This window comes from Centropristis striata, chromosome 19 (genome assembly GCF_030273125.1).
Source record: "Centropristis striata isolate RG_2023a ecotype Rhode Island chromosome 19, C.striata_1.0, whole genome shotgun sequence".
Classification (NCBI taxonomy): domain Eukaryota; kingdom Metazoa; phylum Chordata; class Actinopteri; order Perciformes; family Serranidae; genus Centropristis; species Centropristis striata.
The window spans coordinates 13,539,797-13,558,635 of record NC_081535.1 but is presented as its reverse complement, the minus strand read 5'-3'; the positions used below and the strand labels follow the sequence as shown (position 1 = coordinate 13,558,635).

The 18,839-nt window shown below is 43.4% G+C and overlaps 1 protein-coding gene and 1 long non-coding RNA gene across 4 annotated transcripts; one reads left to right on the top strand and one right to left on the bottom strand.

Moving 5' to 3' along the window:
- Window positions 1–292: 292 nt before the first annotated feature.
- Window positions 293–18,711, bottom strand: setd1ba (SET domain containing 1B, histone lysine methyltransferase a). Of its 3 annotated transcripts, none has more exons than XM_059358722.1 (19): window positions 18,585–18,711; window positions 18,041–18,157; window positions 15,322–15,455; window positions 14,987–15,085; window positions 14,431–14,701; window positions 13,357–13,478; window positions 11,744–12,844; window positions 8,805–9,548; window positions 8,124–8,297; window positions 7,620–7,713; window positions 7,297–7,505; window positions 7,129–7,201; window positions 6,671–7,042; window positions 5,291–6,582; window positions 4,853–5,020; window positions 4,635–4,760; window positions 4,366–4,485; window positions 3,013–3,150; window positions 293–2,923 (listed from the first exon to the last, which is right to left on the bottom strand). In XM_059358722.1, the coding sequence occupies exons 3-19, from the start codon at window positions 15,439–15,441 to the stop codon at window positions 2,750–2,752; spliced, it is 5,397 nt and encodes a 1,798-aa protein (XP_059214705.1). In that variant the 5' UTR covers window positions 15,442–15,455; window positions 18,041–18,157; window positions 18,585–18,711; the 3' UTR covers window positions 293–2,749. The 3 variants fall into 3 exon arrangements, with proteins under 3 accessions (XP_059214705.1, XP_059214704.1, XP_059214703.1); XM_059358721.1 differs by lacking the exons at window positions 18,041–18,157; window positions 18,585–18,711 and adding an exon at window positions 15,683–15,868 and having other exon boundaries at window positions 293–887; window positions 2,738–2,923; XM_059358720.1 differs by lacking the exons at window positions 18,041–18,157; window positions 18,585–18,711 and adding an exon at window positions 15,683–15,868.
- LOC131992997 (uncharacterized) lies at window positions 16,070–18,585 on the top strand. Its single transcript, XR_009396258.1, has 2 exons — window positions 16,070–16,331; window positions 16,833–18,585. It is a non-coding gene; the product is annotated as an uncharacterized LOC131992997 (long non-coding RNA).
- Window positions 18,712–18,839: the final 128 nt, after the last annotated feature.

The following is an 18,839-nucleotide window of genomic DNA, read 5'->3' as shown; positions in this document are numbered from 1 at the left end:
AAGGACATCAGAGCAACTTTTTTGAAGTGGAAAACTAAAACATGAAGAGTCATATATATATATTTTATTTATTATTATTATTTTTTTTAATCAGATATTTTCTGCTTACCCGGTCATTTTGTTTGGAGTTGGTGGTGGTGTGAAACATACTGGCTTTGTTTATATGTGTGTATTTGTTTGTTTGTTTGTTGGAGGACAGTGAGTCACATGAGGAGCTCCTCGATTAAACCAGCTGGACACAGACTCATTGTTTGGTCAGCTGCTGCCTGTTTCCATTCATGAAAAGTCAGCATCAGTAGGACTGAGCATTTATTTCAGATGATCCATCAATGTACATTGGCAAGAAAAAGCATGTGAACCCTTTGAAAGTATTTCATTTTCTGCATTTTTTTGTCATAAAGTGTTTTGATTTGAAGTCCCAAGTATCAAAAAACATAATCTGCTTAATCTAATACCACACAATAAGAACATTTAATGTCTTTATTGAACATATCCTTTATCATTAATAGTGCTGGTGGAAAAAGTAAGTGTATATGGTCCACGTTAGCATTTAACTTTATTTCATCTCCGATATCGCGAGCTTCATGCCCAATAAAAAAAACAGTTTATGGATGTATGCAAAATTGCTTTATTTCCATTTTTCCTTTTTCATACATTTGTTGTGTAATAAATAGACATGAGAAACAGGCTGATGCTTCAATCCTCTTCCCATGCCGATTCTGCACCTTTTTGTTTTTTTTCTCCACACCGCAAACAACTTTTCATAGAATTTACAACAGAAAATAAAAAAAAAAACAAAGCTTGACACAAGCTGAATTTCCTGCTACCAGCTCATCGCTCGCCTCATATGTTACATAGATCTCTGAGCTGTGATCGCGTAGCAAATCCTGGGGAACAAAAATATATATATATTTATATAGTATTCACAGTTACAGTATTTACACATTTTAGGATTACAAAGCAAATGGGCAGAAAATGAAGACGTTTCTACAAGAAACAATCTTTCAAAAAGGGAGGTGGAGACTTTTCCTGTACACAGTGGACCTTTTTCTTTAAATAAACAACCTTTTAAACCCTCAGATTTCCTTTTACAGATCCCTGAAAATATTTTAAATACTCAGTCTTTTGTTTAAAAAAAAAAAGAGAGAGAAAGATGCATCTTAAAAGTGTTACCCCTGTGAAGATAAAAAAGCTTTAGATCTTCTATACAAGTAATCATTTACAATATAAACATCACTGGTGGGAAAAAAAAGGAAATCTCCATAATCCAAATGAATGAAAAGCAATGACTGACTTGGTCTTGAAGGGGGGGAAATGATTGGCTAAGAGGGGGCGTAGAGCAGAAGTGCAAGCCTCGAGTGCATTCACAAATATTCTTTTTATCTTAATGCGGTTATAAAGAAAGAACAACCGCGCAGTCGTAGAAACACTTCTGTTTCGCAGGAAACATTGAACACTGGTTGAGTAATGAGTGTTTTAGTCAAAGAGGACACAAACACAAGACGGTCATCCCAGGTACAGATGAAGAAACATCATCATCAAACACCCACAGCGGTGAAAAAATAGGCAGCGATTCTTTGCACATGCATGTTAACACAGCTCCAGCTGAGAAAAAACAGACATTAATGTCCGTCGGCAGCCTGCTCAGGTTAAACAAAGACAGTTACACATTCATATGGCACTTAAAATAAGAAATAACTATTTCTTCATAATCTGAAAACTCAGTTTGACAAGTATTTTCAAATGCTGCCCGGTGGGTGTCGACAGGAGTCGGTTACATTTTTCATTTTCTTGCTCTGCATGATTGGGCGGCCTTCTCGGCTGCGGCCTACAGGGGGCAGTGCACTCACATTCACACACTAATGTGAATGATAAATTCTCTCACACATTCACACACAAATATAGTGTCTTTAAAGAAACAAGCAAGAGGAGAACTACCTTAACAAAACTGGAAAACACTGGAATATCATAAATACAAATTTTGCACGTCATCTTTAACTTTTTTCTTTTTTTTTGCATAAACTAATAGGAAGCAGCATGATCCGTCATTGGCTGGTGAGAGCAGGCGTGATATCCAAATATTCCAGATTTTGTGGCAGGAATTAACCATTTGTTTTGCTTGAATTTCTTTTTTATCAGTTTGATTTATGTCCAAGAAAAACTGGTGCAGAGGAGGTAGGCGCGAAAAAGCAGGGTTGCAGTCCAGTAGCGGGCCGCGACACTCCGCCATCATCCCATCTGCTCAGGGGCCCGACCACGTCTTCTTCCACAGAGAGGACTTTTATTTTCCTGGCCGGGCTTGTGCGTCTCAGTCTTATTAAGCAGCTGAACATGTGTTGGGTTTTTTTTTGTACCACGTGTGGTGTACGTAAAGCTTATGAAACAAATGAGAGGGAAAAAACTGTAAAAAACCAGGACTGGATGTGGGAGGAGCCATGCTTGAAATACTGTCCGACGTTAAAGAGGAGGAAATGCTGCAACAGCAAGTCAAGTGTTTAAGTAAATTCTGGGTCACTGGCAGACATAAAAAACTATGCGTTTTTCATTTCAAGAGCACCATAAATCGTAAACAATCTAGAGTTAAATATGTGAAGAGGGCTGCAGGGTTCCTTCTCCTCGCTCCAAACTAAAACCTTCCCTCTTCGGTTCGTCCTCGCCCAGAGTCTCACGTGTGCGTGTCTGTGAAACTTGGATGAAACTTAAGGAAAAGCACTTTAACACCATGGAGACTAATTACCTCACGTGGATGTTAATTCAGCGTTCCCCTACAGTTCTCTGCCCCACACAAACAGGGGATCTTCACATCCTCGATGGGGAACTTGTAGTCGTAGGTGATCTCCTCGTTGACGTTGATGGGCTGTCTGGAGTAGATCACGATCTTCTTCTGAGATTCCACTGTGATGACCTTCGCATAACAGTTGGGCTGAAAGAAAACACACAATTAGATAAGCGTGTGATTCTGTTTTCCCTGTTGCTGAAGCTTTTACATAAGATGCATCATGCGGATCTTACATTGCAGCTGTGGTTGATGAAGCGGGCGAAGTTGCCACACTTGGTGGCGTCTATGATGGTGTCATGGTCGACGCGGAACATGTAGCTACTGCCGATGCCCTCCTCCTCGTAGCGCTTCTCCCTCATGTCTGCAATCACCTGCGAACAGAAGATCGTCACTTATTAGAAGTCAGACAGCTTTAAAATGAAACTGTTGGTTTTATGTGACATGTAAATCCACTCGATCTCTACTTAAACCCTATCAGGTCAGTGGAGGTTTCTCATTAAACAAACAGCGTATCTTGCTGCCGCTCATCATATCAACAGCTTAATGTGCCGTTGTGCTTTGTTGTCAAGCTTTATTACCTGCTGCTATTGCAGTCCAAGCAGAATGTGTGCATTTGAACACATACCAGCTGCATTCAAATGTGATTTGGTTATTGAAAAATGTGAATAACTATTTGAAATGGCTGTTTTAATGGACACAATATAATTTTGGACCATTTTAACCTTTAAGATTAAATTGTGCTTAATTTATACAGTTCTCTCTTACTTTGAAACTAATCGATTAAGGTTTAAAATTCAGTTTAAATGAGAGGAAGTTCAGTTGTTAGGAACAATCCAGTGTTTCCTGTAGGATTTTTTTCAGCAGCAGGGATAAAGGGTTATTTGTCCCCTGGATGGTGTGCATGTGTAAATATCAATCATCAATTAGAAAGTATAAAAAATGACACTCGACTGCAAAACTAGCTTTAGAACCAGTGTTTCCCACAGACAAGGTGGACAAAGTACAAAGTAGGGGGGTCCATGGGCATGCTTAATGCAAAATGTTTGCCCTAAAAGCCTAAATTTGGTGGTCTCTCGCACATTCTAATGCCATCTATATCTATCCCATCTTAATCATTGAATATTTTAATGAATTATTGTAAAGGAGAATAAGGGATCTTCTATATTTTATTTAAGGCATCATATTTTGACAGTCTTCCTGTAAATTCTGTCGTGGACTCTGCTAATCCATGTGCTCTTATTTTGAAAGCTACATGTGGTTGTTGGAAACTAGTGGAGGCTGACTGACCGCAGTGTGTTAAAAAAAAATAAAACAATCCACTATTCCGAAATAGCGGTGGGCATATATAGAGGAAACCCTGCAATCTCCGCTATAATCCATCATTAAACTTGAATGTAACTATTCAAATCAAATATTTTTCATATTATCAACTAGCCCTGGTTGTTCTGAAGTTCTCTCTTTATTTTTGTCTTATTTCAAACTTTGAGTTTCCGATGAATGCAAATACATTTGTAAGATGTTATAATTGTTTATGTACCCACAAAAATAACCCTCAAACACTTCAAACAGACAATCATTTGACTCACCTGTCTGATGTTTTGTCCCACATACTCGATCACCATTTCATCTGCAGCGATGGGCTCCATTGCAAACAGACCCCAGTCGTGGATGTGCGACCTGCAGAATCTGATCTTTTTCTTACGGAACTGAAAGGGCAGAGGGGAGTGTCAGGTGACTTTTGATGATGACGTCTGTCTGTTTAATGTTCTTGTTTACTGCTGTTTTTTTTTTTTTTATAAAACTCAGGTTGAATTGAACTTCCAACTGGAGCAAAGTGCATTTTGTATGTGTTTACCTTCAGCTGGTTGAACTTCAGCAGGTCACTGTCACATGCGAACGAGGACATCAAGCGCCGCTGCTCCGACCGTCGCTCCGAGCCAGCTCTGGTGGAGGCGTGGACCTGTGCAGGAATACTCATACCCTGCAGGGAGAGGAGGGAGTTACATGTGTTCACCCACAGCAGGTTAACATATCACATCTCTGTTTTTCTTTTTAAACCTAGTCTTTTCTCACCTGTGTGTCGACTGGCGGCTCCTCTGACTGCAGCTTTGTGCTCTGAAGGTACTTGATCTTGTCCTTCTTGTCGATCTTGTAGTATCCCTCGCTTCGCGCGCAGCCGGTCATGTGATCTCTCATGCCGTCATCTCTTCTCTTTTTCTTCACGCTGGGAATGTTGGTAGGTGCAGGGAAGTCAAGGAAGAAACTGGGAAAAAGGGGCTTTGGACCACAACTGAGATGCCAAACAAGTCAGATTTAATTAGCAGCCAAGCAGTTCTTTATTTCCACCACCAGAGGGGGCTGCTATGTGATGCACACAGCACAAAACTACTATTAAAAAGAAAATAATACACTCTTTAAATGATTAGCTTCATAATATGACAAAAACATGAAGATTAATATTATAAATAGCATTTGGTGTAAATGAGCATGTGTTAAGCAGTAAAGGATATGAGGATGGTTGACCCAGAGTGTGTCGTTGAGCCAGTCGTTGCCGTTATCCTGCTGAAGCATCTTGTCATAAGTGATCTGCAGAAGCCGGATGTCCTCGTCGTCTATGCCTTCATTCCAGATGTCATACAGGATGGTCATCTCCTCAAACTCGGAGCGCCGGTTGAAGTACGGCCGGGGAGGTGATGTGACAGGGGACAGGCTGCCCAGCAGCAGCTCCTCCCAGCCTCGCCGCACCCTCCGCGTAGGCTTCACGGCCACCGGTGCCTCGTCTTCATACGACTGGAAGCCGTCTTCTGCGAGCATGACCATCTGAGGCTTCACATCTCTCTCTTCCCGGAAGTCCAGGTTCTGGTGGTCGGGGGACTTGGCAGATATCGTTTGCGTGGATAGATCGCCGGGCTGTGTGTCGGGAGGCAGAATGGTGGACTCAGATGACACCTCCAAAGAGTCATCGGCCGCAGAGGCAGCTGGGGTCTTTTTGCCTTTAGGTCGTCCAGGTTTCCTCTTTGACGGGGTGGTATCTGAGGTGACAGGGACGTCTACAGTGAGACCAGCGGGCAGATCTTCAGGGACACTGGCTGAATTCTCTGCTCCGGCTGACAGGGCCTGGTTCGGCAGAGCGCTGATAGGTGGCTCCTTAAAAACAGGTCTATCATCCAGGCTTTCAGAGGATATTTTTCTATTAAGCGTCAGTGCTGCGGGGTCAGGGAAGACAGGGGTGAAGGTTAAGTCTCTTCCTGGAGTGCGGGGGACTCCAGCGCTAAGCACAGGGGATTGTGAAGGGTAAGAAAATGGGCTGCCAGGGATGTGAGGGGAGCTGAGCAACAGGCTGCTGCCTGTCAGCGGGGCGTCACTACCCGGTGTGTTGGGCACCGTGTCCGTGCTCTGGGACTTGCCCAGACTTCGGGCACGCTCCATGAGGTCCCTGCCCGGCGTGCGGGGGATATCCTCATCTGTGGGGAGCCTGGTCCGCTGAGGGAGGTCAGGCAGGGGACCAGGGGGTGGATGAAGGAGGGAACGACCTTCTAATGCCGGGTGAGGAGGGAGAGGGAGGTGCATTAAAGATGTGGAGACAGATTTGGGGACGGGTGTTGCATCTACATGGGGTGGGGCTAATCGACCGGGGGTGCAGGGTACTTCCTCTGGCTCTGCTTTACCTTTGGCTTTGGTGTCCTGGTCACTGTCGGGCAGGGCGCCTGTGGGAGTGGGTGGCCGGAGGTTTGCTACATGCTCCTTGGGTTCAGACTTCACTACAGGAATGTTACCGTCTACACTGGTGTCTTTCACTTTGACTGCAAGACAAAACAAAACAAGAACTTCATTAACATCTGACGCCAATAGTGCAAAATACACAAGCTGAATAACCCACCAGACACTCACCTGGGACGCCTTTGGGTGATGGCGGCTTCAGGTCCTCCTTCACCTCCTCCACAGGACTAGGAGGTCTGCGTTTCAGCTTGCTGCTTAGCTCCTCCCTGCTCCTCTTGTCCTCCTTATCCTCTGGGACCGGTCCTACAGGAGGGCTCGGTGGCTTGGTCTCTGCCTTCACCTCCTCTTCATCAGAAGACGAAGATGATGAGGATGAAGAGGATGTAGAGGTCGCTTTGCCTTCGACCTCCACCTCTTGTGCTGCACCCTCCTCTCTCTCCTCCTCATCCTCCTCCTCTTCGGAGCTTAACTCGTACTCAGAGGAGTCTGCGCTTTCTGATGACGAGTCTGAGCTGGCCTTAGAGGAAGATGAACTTTCAGCTTCTGCAAGAAATACGCAGAGAAGGGGTTAAATTAAAAGAAACACAGAAAATAAACAACCGATTGTTGCTGTTTCATGATCAAAGTACCATCATCAGATGAATCTGAGGAAGCACTCCCGCTGGATGAGTCTTCATCATCACCCTCCTCATCGCCACTCTCCTAAGAGATGATCACAGATCATAAAAATGGTTACAAAATGCTAAGTGAAAGGCAATCCAACAGATGCACAATAAATTACTATTTTTTAGGCTTACTTTGCCTGACGACAGTCGCTCTGCAGGCTCCGTTTCATCAGGCTCCTCCTCCCTGTCGGACAATGACTCTTCCTTTCCTGACGTGTCCCCCTCCTCCTCTCCCTCGCTGTCCAGTTCGAGTGGCCGCGAGTGCCGTCTCTTCGCCGAGGCGGCGTCTGCGTCCATTTTGGAATCGTCCGACGGGAGCTCAGCTGGGTCTCGATCCCGGTCTGACAGAAATACACCACAGAAAAACACCACAGGATAAATTAGATACTGTTTTATAATTGTATTACAACAGGAAGAAGAGAGAGATGTGTGACTGTAAATGTGTGAGAGGTTACCTTCATCCTCCAGCTCGTCATCCACTAGAGTGGAGGGTCGGGCTCGTTTGTTGTCCCCTGCTGTTGCAGCCTCAGGCGGGTCCTTCCTTTTCACCTGAACACAATATGCAGCTATAACAGGCGGTACAACTGGTCCCTCTGTTTACTAACGCTGTGTCCTAACTGAATGTGATGAGAACGATCGTCAGCGAAAAAATCAGTTTGATTGTGTTGCACGCTGTTGTTAGCCGAACTTTGGTTGGACGGGGTTGAAGTTAAAAAGGGGTTATTTATTGTTATATTGCATGTCATTTCCAGTAAATATCACAAAATATACTGTGTGTTTTCTGTTCAATGTCGGAAGATAGCGAATCCTCCCTGCTCATATCTTTTAAGCTATTACCATTCGTCTCCAGCTGATAAAACAAGTTTGTTTATATGACATAACTGATGTGCATATTGAACAGAGTCACTTTGCTTGTTTGCTGTTAGGACACGGCGTAAAAGACAGATTCCTTGGCTTACCTTGAAGGAGGGCAGGCGTATGGCCCCTCGCAAACCGATTCCCAGGCCCATTCCCTCGTAGCCCAGCCCCTCGCCCTTGTTCCAGTTCTCCAGCAGACTTGAACCCATCGTCTCTTTGGGTTTGGGTCTTTCTTCTTCCTTCCCCTCAGCACCCTTCACTGGAGTCAAAGATGTCTGGGGAAAAAATTACATAATTCTTTATACTGGGTAGTTATTCTATTAAACCCTGTTATTAAACTGAAAAAGGCTCACAGATTAAGAGTCTTATTTTGTTACTACATTCAGTCTGCAACTCAATATTAATTATTCCATGTAAATGCAGCTGAAGAAAATATTGTCATGATCAGTTAATCGGTAGATTATTTTTCAATTAATTGTAAAGAAGATGTCTTAAAACTTGCTTGTTTTGTCTATAAACAGTCCAAACCCCAAAGAGGTTCAATAGACAAGATATAAAACAGAGAAAAGCATTAAAGCCTCACATTTTAACAATCTGGAACTGCTGAATATTTGACAATTCACCTTGATAAATTAATTAAACAATTCATTGATCACTGAAATTGTTTCATTTACACAACACAGACACACGTACACATACTGTGCATGTGTGGATTTTACCTGTCTTTGCTTCTGTATCTAACTCTGTAGTAGTATCAGGGGGAAGTGAAATTAATAACTCACCTTTGCGGAGTGTTCCTTCTTTTCCCACCACTCATCGAAGGCTCTGAAAGCCACCACCTCCACCATCTTGCGGTTGAGGTCCCTCTTCATGATGGCCTTCAGCTCCTTGACGATGACCTGCAGCACACCGTCCACAGTGGCCTTGTGGGGATCCTCCTTTTTAGTCTCATACCCAGGAGGAGGAACAGTAGGGTTGAACTTTGGTATACTGGGATGCTGCCATTGTTGTCCGGGTGCCGCCGCTCCTCCGCTAGAAGGCGTAGCAGCACCCATGGACAGAGGTTGGTAGGGTCCCCCATATGGCCCAGTTACACCACTGTCTATAAAATGTGGATATTGATAGGGCCCTCTGGTCTGAGCCATGCGACTCAGCATCTGCTGCTGCATCTGGAAGGACATGGGAACCGTGCTCCACTGTTCCCACCGCAAGCAGTTCATCAGCTCCATTTGCACCAGTGGCATCATGCTATAAGGGGAGGGGCCCATGTGTTGCAGCATATGGTGAGGCACTCCGGGATGACCGGCCAGGTGAGGGACGGCAGAGTGGGCCAGGTGGTGATGTGAGATGGGGAAGCCGGCCTGGTGCGGGAGAGGGGGGAAGCCGGGGGGAGGCATGGCGATGGTCTGCATCGGGGACACCGCAGAGTTTATGACGATGCCCTTGCCACATTCTCCACTGGTGATTGGAGTCCCGGGCATCTCATCGTCGGAGATTTCCATGTCTTCTCCTGACGACTGATGACTCTGTGTGGAGAGGGACAGGAGCATGTAAGGTCAACATCTATTTTTTTCACAATTTATACTAGTACAATCATCTGCTATTTTTCATCTCCATCACAAGTGAGCAAATGTAAAACTAATGAAGACTTTGAGTTAGAGCCGGGCCATTATTCAATATGATCATTTCTTTCAACAGAATCATATCATGATTAAATAATTTATTGAGATATAGTGATATGCAATTATGTTGTTCATTCATTCATTCATTCATTATCCTTAACCGCTTATCCGCACTCGGGTTCCTTGGAGCCGATCCCAGCTGACACTGGGCGAGAGGCGGGGTTCACCCTGGACAGGTCGCCAGACTATCACAGGGCTGACACATAGAGACAGACAATCACGCTCTCATTCACACCTACGGGCAATTTAGAGTGCATGTTTTTGGACTGTTGGAGGAAGCCGGAGTACCCGGTGAGAACTCACGCTGACACGAGGAGAACATGCAAACTCCACACAGAGAGCCGCAGGCCGGAGTCGAACCGGCGACTCTCTACAACCACTACTAACCACTACACCACCGTGCAGCCTGCAATTAAGTTGTCTAAATTAAAAATTATAACCACAAACAAACCTGAAATTTCTCAGGAAAATCTGATGTGAAATATCTTTAGGGAAAGTAAATATGGCTATAGTTTGACAAATGTTATTGATCAAAGATACTGTAAGATAGGTGACAAAATGCACTGAGGTTTAATGCTTCAAATGCTGGTCTCTGTTCAAGATTAGTATTCATTCTAGCATAGGCAAACACAGCTGACCCATGACCTTGGTCAGCATGTTTCCAAACAGCTGTTTGCTCTACGCATCAAGTATTCATTTCTAAAACCAGAATGAATTATGTGCATACAATGTGCCTTTAAATCATTGAACCGCAGCATTTAACCCTCTTCCCTACCGTTTATTATCATGAAAGGATTTCTATTACAACTGCGGCAGGAATGAAACTAAGGAGAGTAAACTCAGCATGGGAGTGGCGTTGTTATCCAAATGACCTGTTTGCTTGCTTTGAGATAACTTGAAATGTGAGACGCGAGAAGCTGCGGCCAATCCTGACTGTTGGGCTCAGCAAAACCAGGAAGTGTGTTGTTGAATGGGGCTAACTGCCAAACTGTGTTTTCCTCTGTGTGAGTGTGTGGTGAGTGTTAGAAAGAGGAAACAAGAGTGTTCGATTCTCCAACAGCAGAGCAGCTCTTATTTCTCCTTTCAGAGCACAGCACAAATTGTAGAAACACAACTTCACAGGGCAGATGGTGTTACTATAACTTCAAACAACGAGATAAACTTCACATGAATGTGAAGGTATTTGGTAGGCTGTTGAATACTTTTCATTCATAACTTATGAACCTGTTTTACCTGTGCTGACAGGGAATTTGACATCTGTTATATGCATAATCACAGCCTATTGTCCTAACCAATACACCTTTCTTACAAGCACAAAGACTACTCATTAGCTATTTAAAGATCAAATTTGTACTCAGCACAAAAATAAACAACACAGCAGCGGTTGGAGCTTTATGCGGAGTCTTCATACACAGATTGCTGCGAGGTCGGAAAGGGAAAGTTTACTACTATCGTCTCGCTCTGAAACTAGACCTCACTTCCTGTGTCCTCAGTGTAACTGTCACAGCCGTGAGTAAACACGAGTACCACGCTGCTATCAGCTAACCAAGACTATCAACATCAGCTCATTGTGCTACATGTGCAACCATGGGGTGCTGTTTTCTGTGGAAAGTGACTCACTACATGGAAATATGCACATTATTATTTTACTTAATAGGGATATTTGATATATATAGTTAAAATGCTATAAAAAATTGTAATGCACATATTTTTCTATATTGTTTTCTATCACAATGTAAAAAAAACAGCAGCCAATCAGCATTAATGCAATTTTTCTGTCATTGGAAAGATGCTTTATGAACCTGTAATGTTCATTTTTAACTAAAGCTCTTATAAAAGTAAATAAGTAAATAATAATAATAATAATAATAATAATAATAATAATAATAAGTAAATAAATAAATAAAAAGCTCTCATAAAATAAAAAGCGTGTTACTATTTGTCATTTGTCAAGTATTTCATTCACACAGGAGTAGGCTATTTATTACTGAAGTTTTTAAAGTTTCATGAAAATATAAATAAAATCATCATTATCTTACCGTTTCCATTTTATCAGTGGGAGTGTGGCCACGAAAATGTCCATCTTTGAGGTCACTGTTGCTCATCTTCTGGACAGGAGAACTGATTCTCTTGATCAGGGAGGCAGTTCCGGGAATTGGCTCTTCATCTTCCGAGTCTGGCAGTGGGGTCGGACTGATGTCCTCCAAGCCCGTGCTCGAGGGACGGGAGTTTTGCTGGCCACCTTGGGAGCCGCTTGTGAAAGGGGGAATAGGGGATAGCTGAGAGGAAGAGGAGGAAATTGGACTTCCCTCCATTCGCACCTCAGTGTCCGAGTCTCGCTCCTCAAGGAATGGCAACAGTTTTGTCCTTTTCTCCTTGAGGAGCATCTCAATGCGGGAGTCCAGGCTATTGCGCTCTGGATCAAGCGTTGGGGAGCCAGGTGAGGGGCAGTGCTCTGGTGTTTGGGGAGGAGGGGTGGTCGGGTGGTGCACTGGCTCTGGCGGGGGCTCTGGGATCGGAGGAGTTTCTGGTCTCTCCTTGACGGGCAAAAAGTCAGTGGCCAAGTCAGGCGGCTGCGGGGGTCGGAGGTACTCACCCTCCCTTTGGGCTGGGTGATGGAAAGCTGGTTCTGACGGGGGAAACGCAGGGGGCAAAGGAGCCTGGTAGGGCGAGAAGGCGGATTTGAAGTTGGGCGTAGCAGGGGGAGGAGCTGTATAAGTGAATGAGGGGGTGGAGGGCGGAGGTTCAGGTGGGGTGAGTTGGTGCTGCTTGAAGGGAGTTTGTTCCGACGACGTGCCTCGGTACGGTATGTTGCTGCGGTACTGAGGCCTCTCTGGTCTGCGGTTGTATGCATCCTGGAATTTACTCTCGTGTCTGCGAGATTTGTAACCTCCGGAGCTCTCGGCCCGGCTGGACTGGTACGCAGGTGTTGACTGCCGACTGGAGAAGTTGGAGTCTTGAGAGAAGGGCGTACCGGTCTGGCGTGGGGTATGGGGGGTTCCCTGGGACTGGGGTGTGTCCTGCCTTAGGCTGGAATAGCCCGTCTCCAGGGACAGAGGAGTGGTGGAGCTGCTGGGTGGCAATGTTCCTCCAACAGCTGACATGCCGCTCTCTGACAACCTGCGGATGGGCTCGCAGGCCTTAGAGGAGACAAAAAAGATTAATCAGCAAACATTGACACCACTAAAACTTCTAGCATTAAGGTTGTTTGGAAGCTACTCTTTATCAATGATTGGGGGATTTTTGTCCCAATGACCAACATTTCACAGTGTGCACCTGCAAAGATCTATTTTTAAATAAAGCAACTAGTGGATAAGAGTATCTAGGCCCAGTGCCTGGGGGATCTAGTGCTACAAGGCCAAAGTGCACAGTTCAGTGGCTTTGTGATTTCAGTCCACGGACAGGGTCTGGATAACATTTCCCCTGCTCTTCTCCACCACACCACCTGCTGCCCTGATAAAATGGATTACAGATTATGATCTAATCTTAGATTGCTTAGTTATTTCTACAAAAACACCACAATTAAGAAATTACCAAGAAAAAAATCAGCAGAGACTCTACCAAACTATATTATTATCTAACTCTTAACTCTTAAGGGAGCAATTTCTAATAAACCCATGAAAAAAAGGCATATTATTAGAGGAGTTTTTACCAGTAAGGCTTCTGCCAGGCTACGAGGGGAAACTTCTCTGGCTTCCTCTCCACCAACAGGCAGGGTCAGGGGAGTGTAGCTGCCATTCATCAGGAGCTGAAAGTACCTGAGGCGATTCTCACCTGTGGAACGGTGAACATGAGTGGGTCTGAGGCCAAGTTTATAAAGCAGGCTTAATGCCAGCAGGCTTTATTAAAAGCTAAACATTTGTAAATACATATATGCAGTTTCCTTTCAGAGTACACACTTCACAAATATTTACAATAGGAGCATTACTAACTGAGATAATGTATTGTTTACACCTGCATGTGGATGAATTGCAAAAGGTAAACTCTGTACAGTAAATATTGTTAAAGTACATATGATAATCTGAGACAGGAGATCCTGTAATACGGTGGCCCAAATATGGCTTTTATTTACATATCGTAGCAATAAGCAAACACTTGTTAACTACAATTCTTATGAAGTCTATTTATAAAAAATGAACATTTATGAGGATAATTCAAGAGAATGGCAGCAGTCAGTACAAAAAAATAGGCTACACATTGTAATTACAAACAAAAGCCATTATTTAAATGACCACAGATGCAAAACTGTTGCCAGTCAAATAATAAATAATTGTCTTAAGAGGAATTAAAGTTGCTGTTCTGCATTAGTCAGAAGCAATAGCAGAGCTTTTGAATGTTAATCAACAGTGCCACTGACTGAAATATTAAGTCAAATTTCAGTGATTTCATTTAAATGTGTCTCAACGTTGTAGACATAAAGGGGGTGAGGACTCTGACAGATTGGTTTGTGTTTGTTTACAGGTCTGAAATTATGCACAGTGGGAGTAGCAGCACCCTCAGTGCTGGGCTTGTGGGAGCAAGCTTACATTCAATGAAATTCAATTACCCCACGTTACCAGGCAGCACGTAAATTTACACACGTGATTGTCGTGCTCTTAATAATTCAAAACAAAGACACATTTCACTGAATAAGTGCATCTCTCCTGCAGTAGTAAACAGGCACGATCGTACATAAATGTAGGTTACAGTACACATCTTTACCTCAGATGACTGAACCAGTGTTTACCTTTGGGGTCCAGCTCCACGTGGATAAAGTTTCCCATAACAGATGTCTTGTGCAGCGACTGCACGGCAACCTTGGCGGATTTCACGTTCTCAAAAACAACTTTGGCAATTCCCAGATGCTTTTTGTTCTTCGGATTGTACAAAATCTCCACCTCCTCGATTTCGCCGAATTTTTTGCACATGTCGTTAAGAAATCCTTCCCTAATGTTGTCGTTCAGCCGGGCGAACGTCACCTCCTTTGGAGGCACAGGGCCGATGTAACACTCATCGATCTGGAAGAAGAATGACAGGAGTTAATGTTAGAGGTGCTTTCGGGTTAATGTTGCACCATGTGAGGTCATTTTCTGAAAGTTCAGATAAGAACAGTGCAAGAGTAGTTGCAATAAACATGCAAATATGGCGTGCATGCAGAGCTGCATGTGTTATTTTGTTTTTAATAATGCAATCATTTATCCGACATCCCAAAGATGAGTGAGGGGGGTGTGTCTGCAACTTTTGACAGCCCCTCTTTTCCACAAGGAAAACGCTGGCATCATGCTTTCTGTCAGGGTAGATACCTTGAATTTCGGCACCGGTAGGTCCGTTTCTTTGTACTTGGTCCAGAGACGACCGATCCTCGGGTCTCGGACGATGTCCACCGGTGGCATCCCGGGGTTCTGTAGGAGAGGAGGGGGGAGGCACAATACTGTTATCATCCCATTCACAACTCCACACGGCGAGAACTTGTTGCAAAGTAGTTTTACACAAACCAGCCACGGTGTTGCATTAAAAATGAACACTTTCGACACACTGTTCAAGATTCTGGAACATGCCCGTTGCTGACCACGACACATTGCAACCTATCATGGAGGTCGGCTACTCGGTTACTATTGTAGCCGTTTTCTCCACTTACGGGCTGTCCATCGTAGCGGTACAGTTTGCGGGGTCCCTTCTTCAGCGCCGGGTCGATAATCAACTTGTAACTTCTCCAGGTCCGCTTCTCCGCCGAGCCGCAGACGGGATGACTGTCCATGCCGTTCGCCAAACCTGAAACGACAGGCAGCGACAAGGAGAGGAGAGCTACCGTGAGGCAACGCTAAACACGGTCCCGTTACCAGCCCCCAACACTTTAAAACACACAAACGGTACAGATGCATGACTTTGGTGGTTGGGGTAACCCAAGTGAGAGCGAAAACGGGATCTAGCGTATATCCCAGTTACGGAAAACAGGCATTAGGAAGGCTGGAGAAAGAGGAAAAAAAGAACAAGCTTACTTGAACTCTGCTTTCTGCCATGGTCTTCGTTCAATCTGTTTCTCTCCCCTGGCTTGGACATTGTTCGTCCGAACGAGTGATTTTTCTTTAATTGATGAAAAGACGAAATCGCTTTTCTTTCGCCGCTTACATTACATGATTTAGCTTGAAGAATACTGCCTCCTTTTCGGCGAGAGCCAACACATATCGTGTGCCTCTGGTCTGTAGCTTCTGTCTCTCCCACAATACACCGCTAGGCTTGCCCACCTCCGATGCGAGCCGCACTTTCGCTTCAAACTTATTGCCATTTTCACTGGTCACTAAATGATATAACCTTGTATAACATTTTACTATTTTTAAACGACCCCTACACTAACGTTCGTATGCACATAATATATTATTATTGACTCAGTAACAGCTCTTTGTCGTTAAACCTCTAAATCATTTCTGTGTGGAATCTGTCGGTTGCATTTACTTAAATGGCAAACACAAGATAGACACAGGGGGCAATATCTTCTTAACTGCCACTAAAAGGCAAATACAAATTATTTGGTAGCAGGTTCTTTTTTGTGTACAGACAAATTCAAACATGTCGGTGCATATGTGACAACGAAGACAAACAAAAGGGGACTCCGCTGCTGTAGAGCCAGTTGTTGTTGTCTGCTACTGTGTGAGCATTTTAATACGAAACTCGGTTGGAAAATTGGTGAATTTAACTGCCAGGCTGGCGTTTAAAGCCATTGAAATGCGGCGGTTTGTTACAGTTTAAGTCTGATCAGGACCAATAAACTATAGTGACAACCCGTTGTTTTTAGTCGTCGCTTTTACAAGGATTAATCTGCTGTGGAGCTATTTTGATTACATATTTTTTATCCAGATTTTCTTTATTGTTTTTTTCCTCAGTTCTTACAAAAGACAATGGTTCCAGGACAGGTTAAAGGGTTCTTATGTACCCATATCAGCCTAAGTGTAGCCACCCTGAACTACACACATTCAATCCATTCACACTCACGACATACATGTGCAAGGCACAGGTTACAAACAAGGAAACAGAAAGTTAATTTTGATCACATACTTAACCCTGTATGGATTTGTCATTTTGAATTATATTTGCGAACTGTTTATTGTCGACCAAAGTGGATTTTGTTTGACATTGCCTGGTGTTTTGCAGTGCTCGGGCAATTGGCTGGTTAACAGCGGCAGCTCTGCGGGCCAATCAGAGCGCAGCAGCAGAGAAGCTGTCTGCTATTAGAGGCACGGCTCAGGAGTCCTTCAACACAGAGCAGAGAGAGGGGGCCGAGCGCTCTCGGCAGCCATTTTCCTGAAACAGGACTCAATGGCCTATATGGGTTTCCTTTGTTCCAAAAGGGATCTTACACTTGATTTCCTCATCTCTCACGGACTATGATAAAACTATGATTCCTCCTTTTAAAGGATTGAGAAGAAGGAAGAGAATGTACTGGATGTAATACCCTGTGACATCTTGAGCCTTTTTTCCTCTGCCTGGAATCCATCTTTGTCTTAACTAGGTCATGGCACACCCATATAATAGTATTTATATTTCTTAAGTGAAAAGAAACCAAATGTTGTAAATAAACAGCTGTATGACTTTTTAAGATGTTATATTAGGGGAAAAACACAGTTGAAGTGTCAGTGTACTGGCTGATGGTTGACACTGCATTTATGGCCTTGTAGGATAAAGGTAGCAATGAGTAAGTTCAACTCTTATAACAATTTAAACAGTTTTGTTAATTTAAAAATGTGAGGCATGCAATAACTGTTAGCTATTAAAATGTTTTTTTTTGTCAATGTATATTTTGAGCTATCATCATTTTGATCACAGAAATGTTAGCATTTGTAAATGACAACTTTATTTAACATGTTCACTGGCATGCTGACATATAGATATACAGCCTACAGTACAGGTTATATAGGTTGTGTCACAGCTCCTCAGACTAAAGAAAGCAGGCCATGGATAACTAATGGCCTTTTGCATAATAGTTTATTGTGCTGCCAGCAATATTGACTGTTGCTTGATAACTCATTTGCTTTGATTAATGACTTTAAACACTTTCCTCTCACAACAGCAACGCTAAACACCCTGGTGACTTGTGAGTTGTACCCTTCCTGCAACTGTGGAGACAACGTCAAGCACGATTAGGTTTGTGCTGTCCATTTGCCATTTAAGAACCAAATGCGTCCAAAGTGTAATCGTCGGCTTGACCTTGCTTCAAGGGCATATTTAAATGTCGTAAGAAGCCCACTCACGTAGCTTTTTACAGTTTCTACAACGTTAAAAAAAAAAAGTTAAAAAAAAAATAATTGTCAAACTTAAGAGGAAACAGATGGAGGGAAAACTCTTATGGTGAAAATATTTACCTCAGCACTTTGGTGAAATGCAGTTAACAGGCCTAAACGCAGGGGCAGGAGGAATGTTTTCAGCTCCATCTTCGGATCCTCTAATAATGGCATTAATAAGGGGTGGGATAGCGTGTCCTGAAAAGGAAGGAATCCATTAGCACGAAAGATAGAGAGCTCTTTTGAAAACTTTTTGATCAGTGGTAGGCATTGCCTCTCAGCCAGCGAATATGCATCTTCAAGCATCATCTGTGTGGGCAATATGCAAACCATCTCCTCTCTCTCCTTGAAGACAGGATTGCAGTCAAGTATAACCTCTTCTATTTCGACATTTCTAACTGAGCTACATGACATAAAACCACAAGGAAATGTTGTTTTGAAAAGGTAATGAATTTTGAGCTATTTCACTTAATATACCAGTTTATATGTATACATGTAAGTGTTATAAATATAGGACAGACAATATGAACATTTAATAATTGTGGTTAAAACGTTATCAGCAAACTATATTGACTTGTTAAAAAATATAAGTGTAACATATTTTATGATTGATATGTAAACTTACAGTTAGTATTCAAAACATGTAATCCAAGTCTTAAACGAGCAAAAGAATATGAATTGGGAGAAATCTTGTAAATTTCACTGCTTCCCTTTGTCCAAAGAGACCTTTTTAGCTGATGTAGGCTACACTTGTGCAATGGTTTCTCTGCTGTTCTCCTGTCTCAAAATGGCTTCTTTACAGACAAAGAGGAGCACTGTGCTGTAAAATGTTGCTGCGCCATAATGGGGGAGAGGCTCGTTTTCACTCGGCGAGAGAGCC

Coding starts and splice junctions, on each gene's coding strand:
- setd1ba (XM_059358720.1), bottom strand. CDS start 15,743: ATGTCCAAGCCAGGGGAGAGAAACAGATTGAACGAAGACCATGGCAGA. Junction 7,202..7,296: donor AGCGACTGTCGTCAGGCAAA/GTAAGCCTAAAA, acceptor ATCATCTCTTAG/GAGAGTGGCGATGAGGAGGG. Junction 6,583..6,670: donor ATCACCCAAAGGCGTCCCAG/GTGAGTGTCTGG, acceptor TTTGTCTTGCAG/TCAAAGTGAAAGACACCAGT.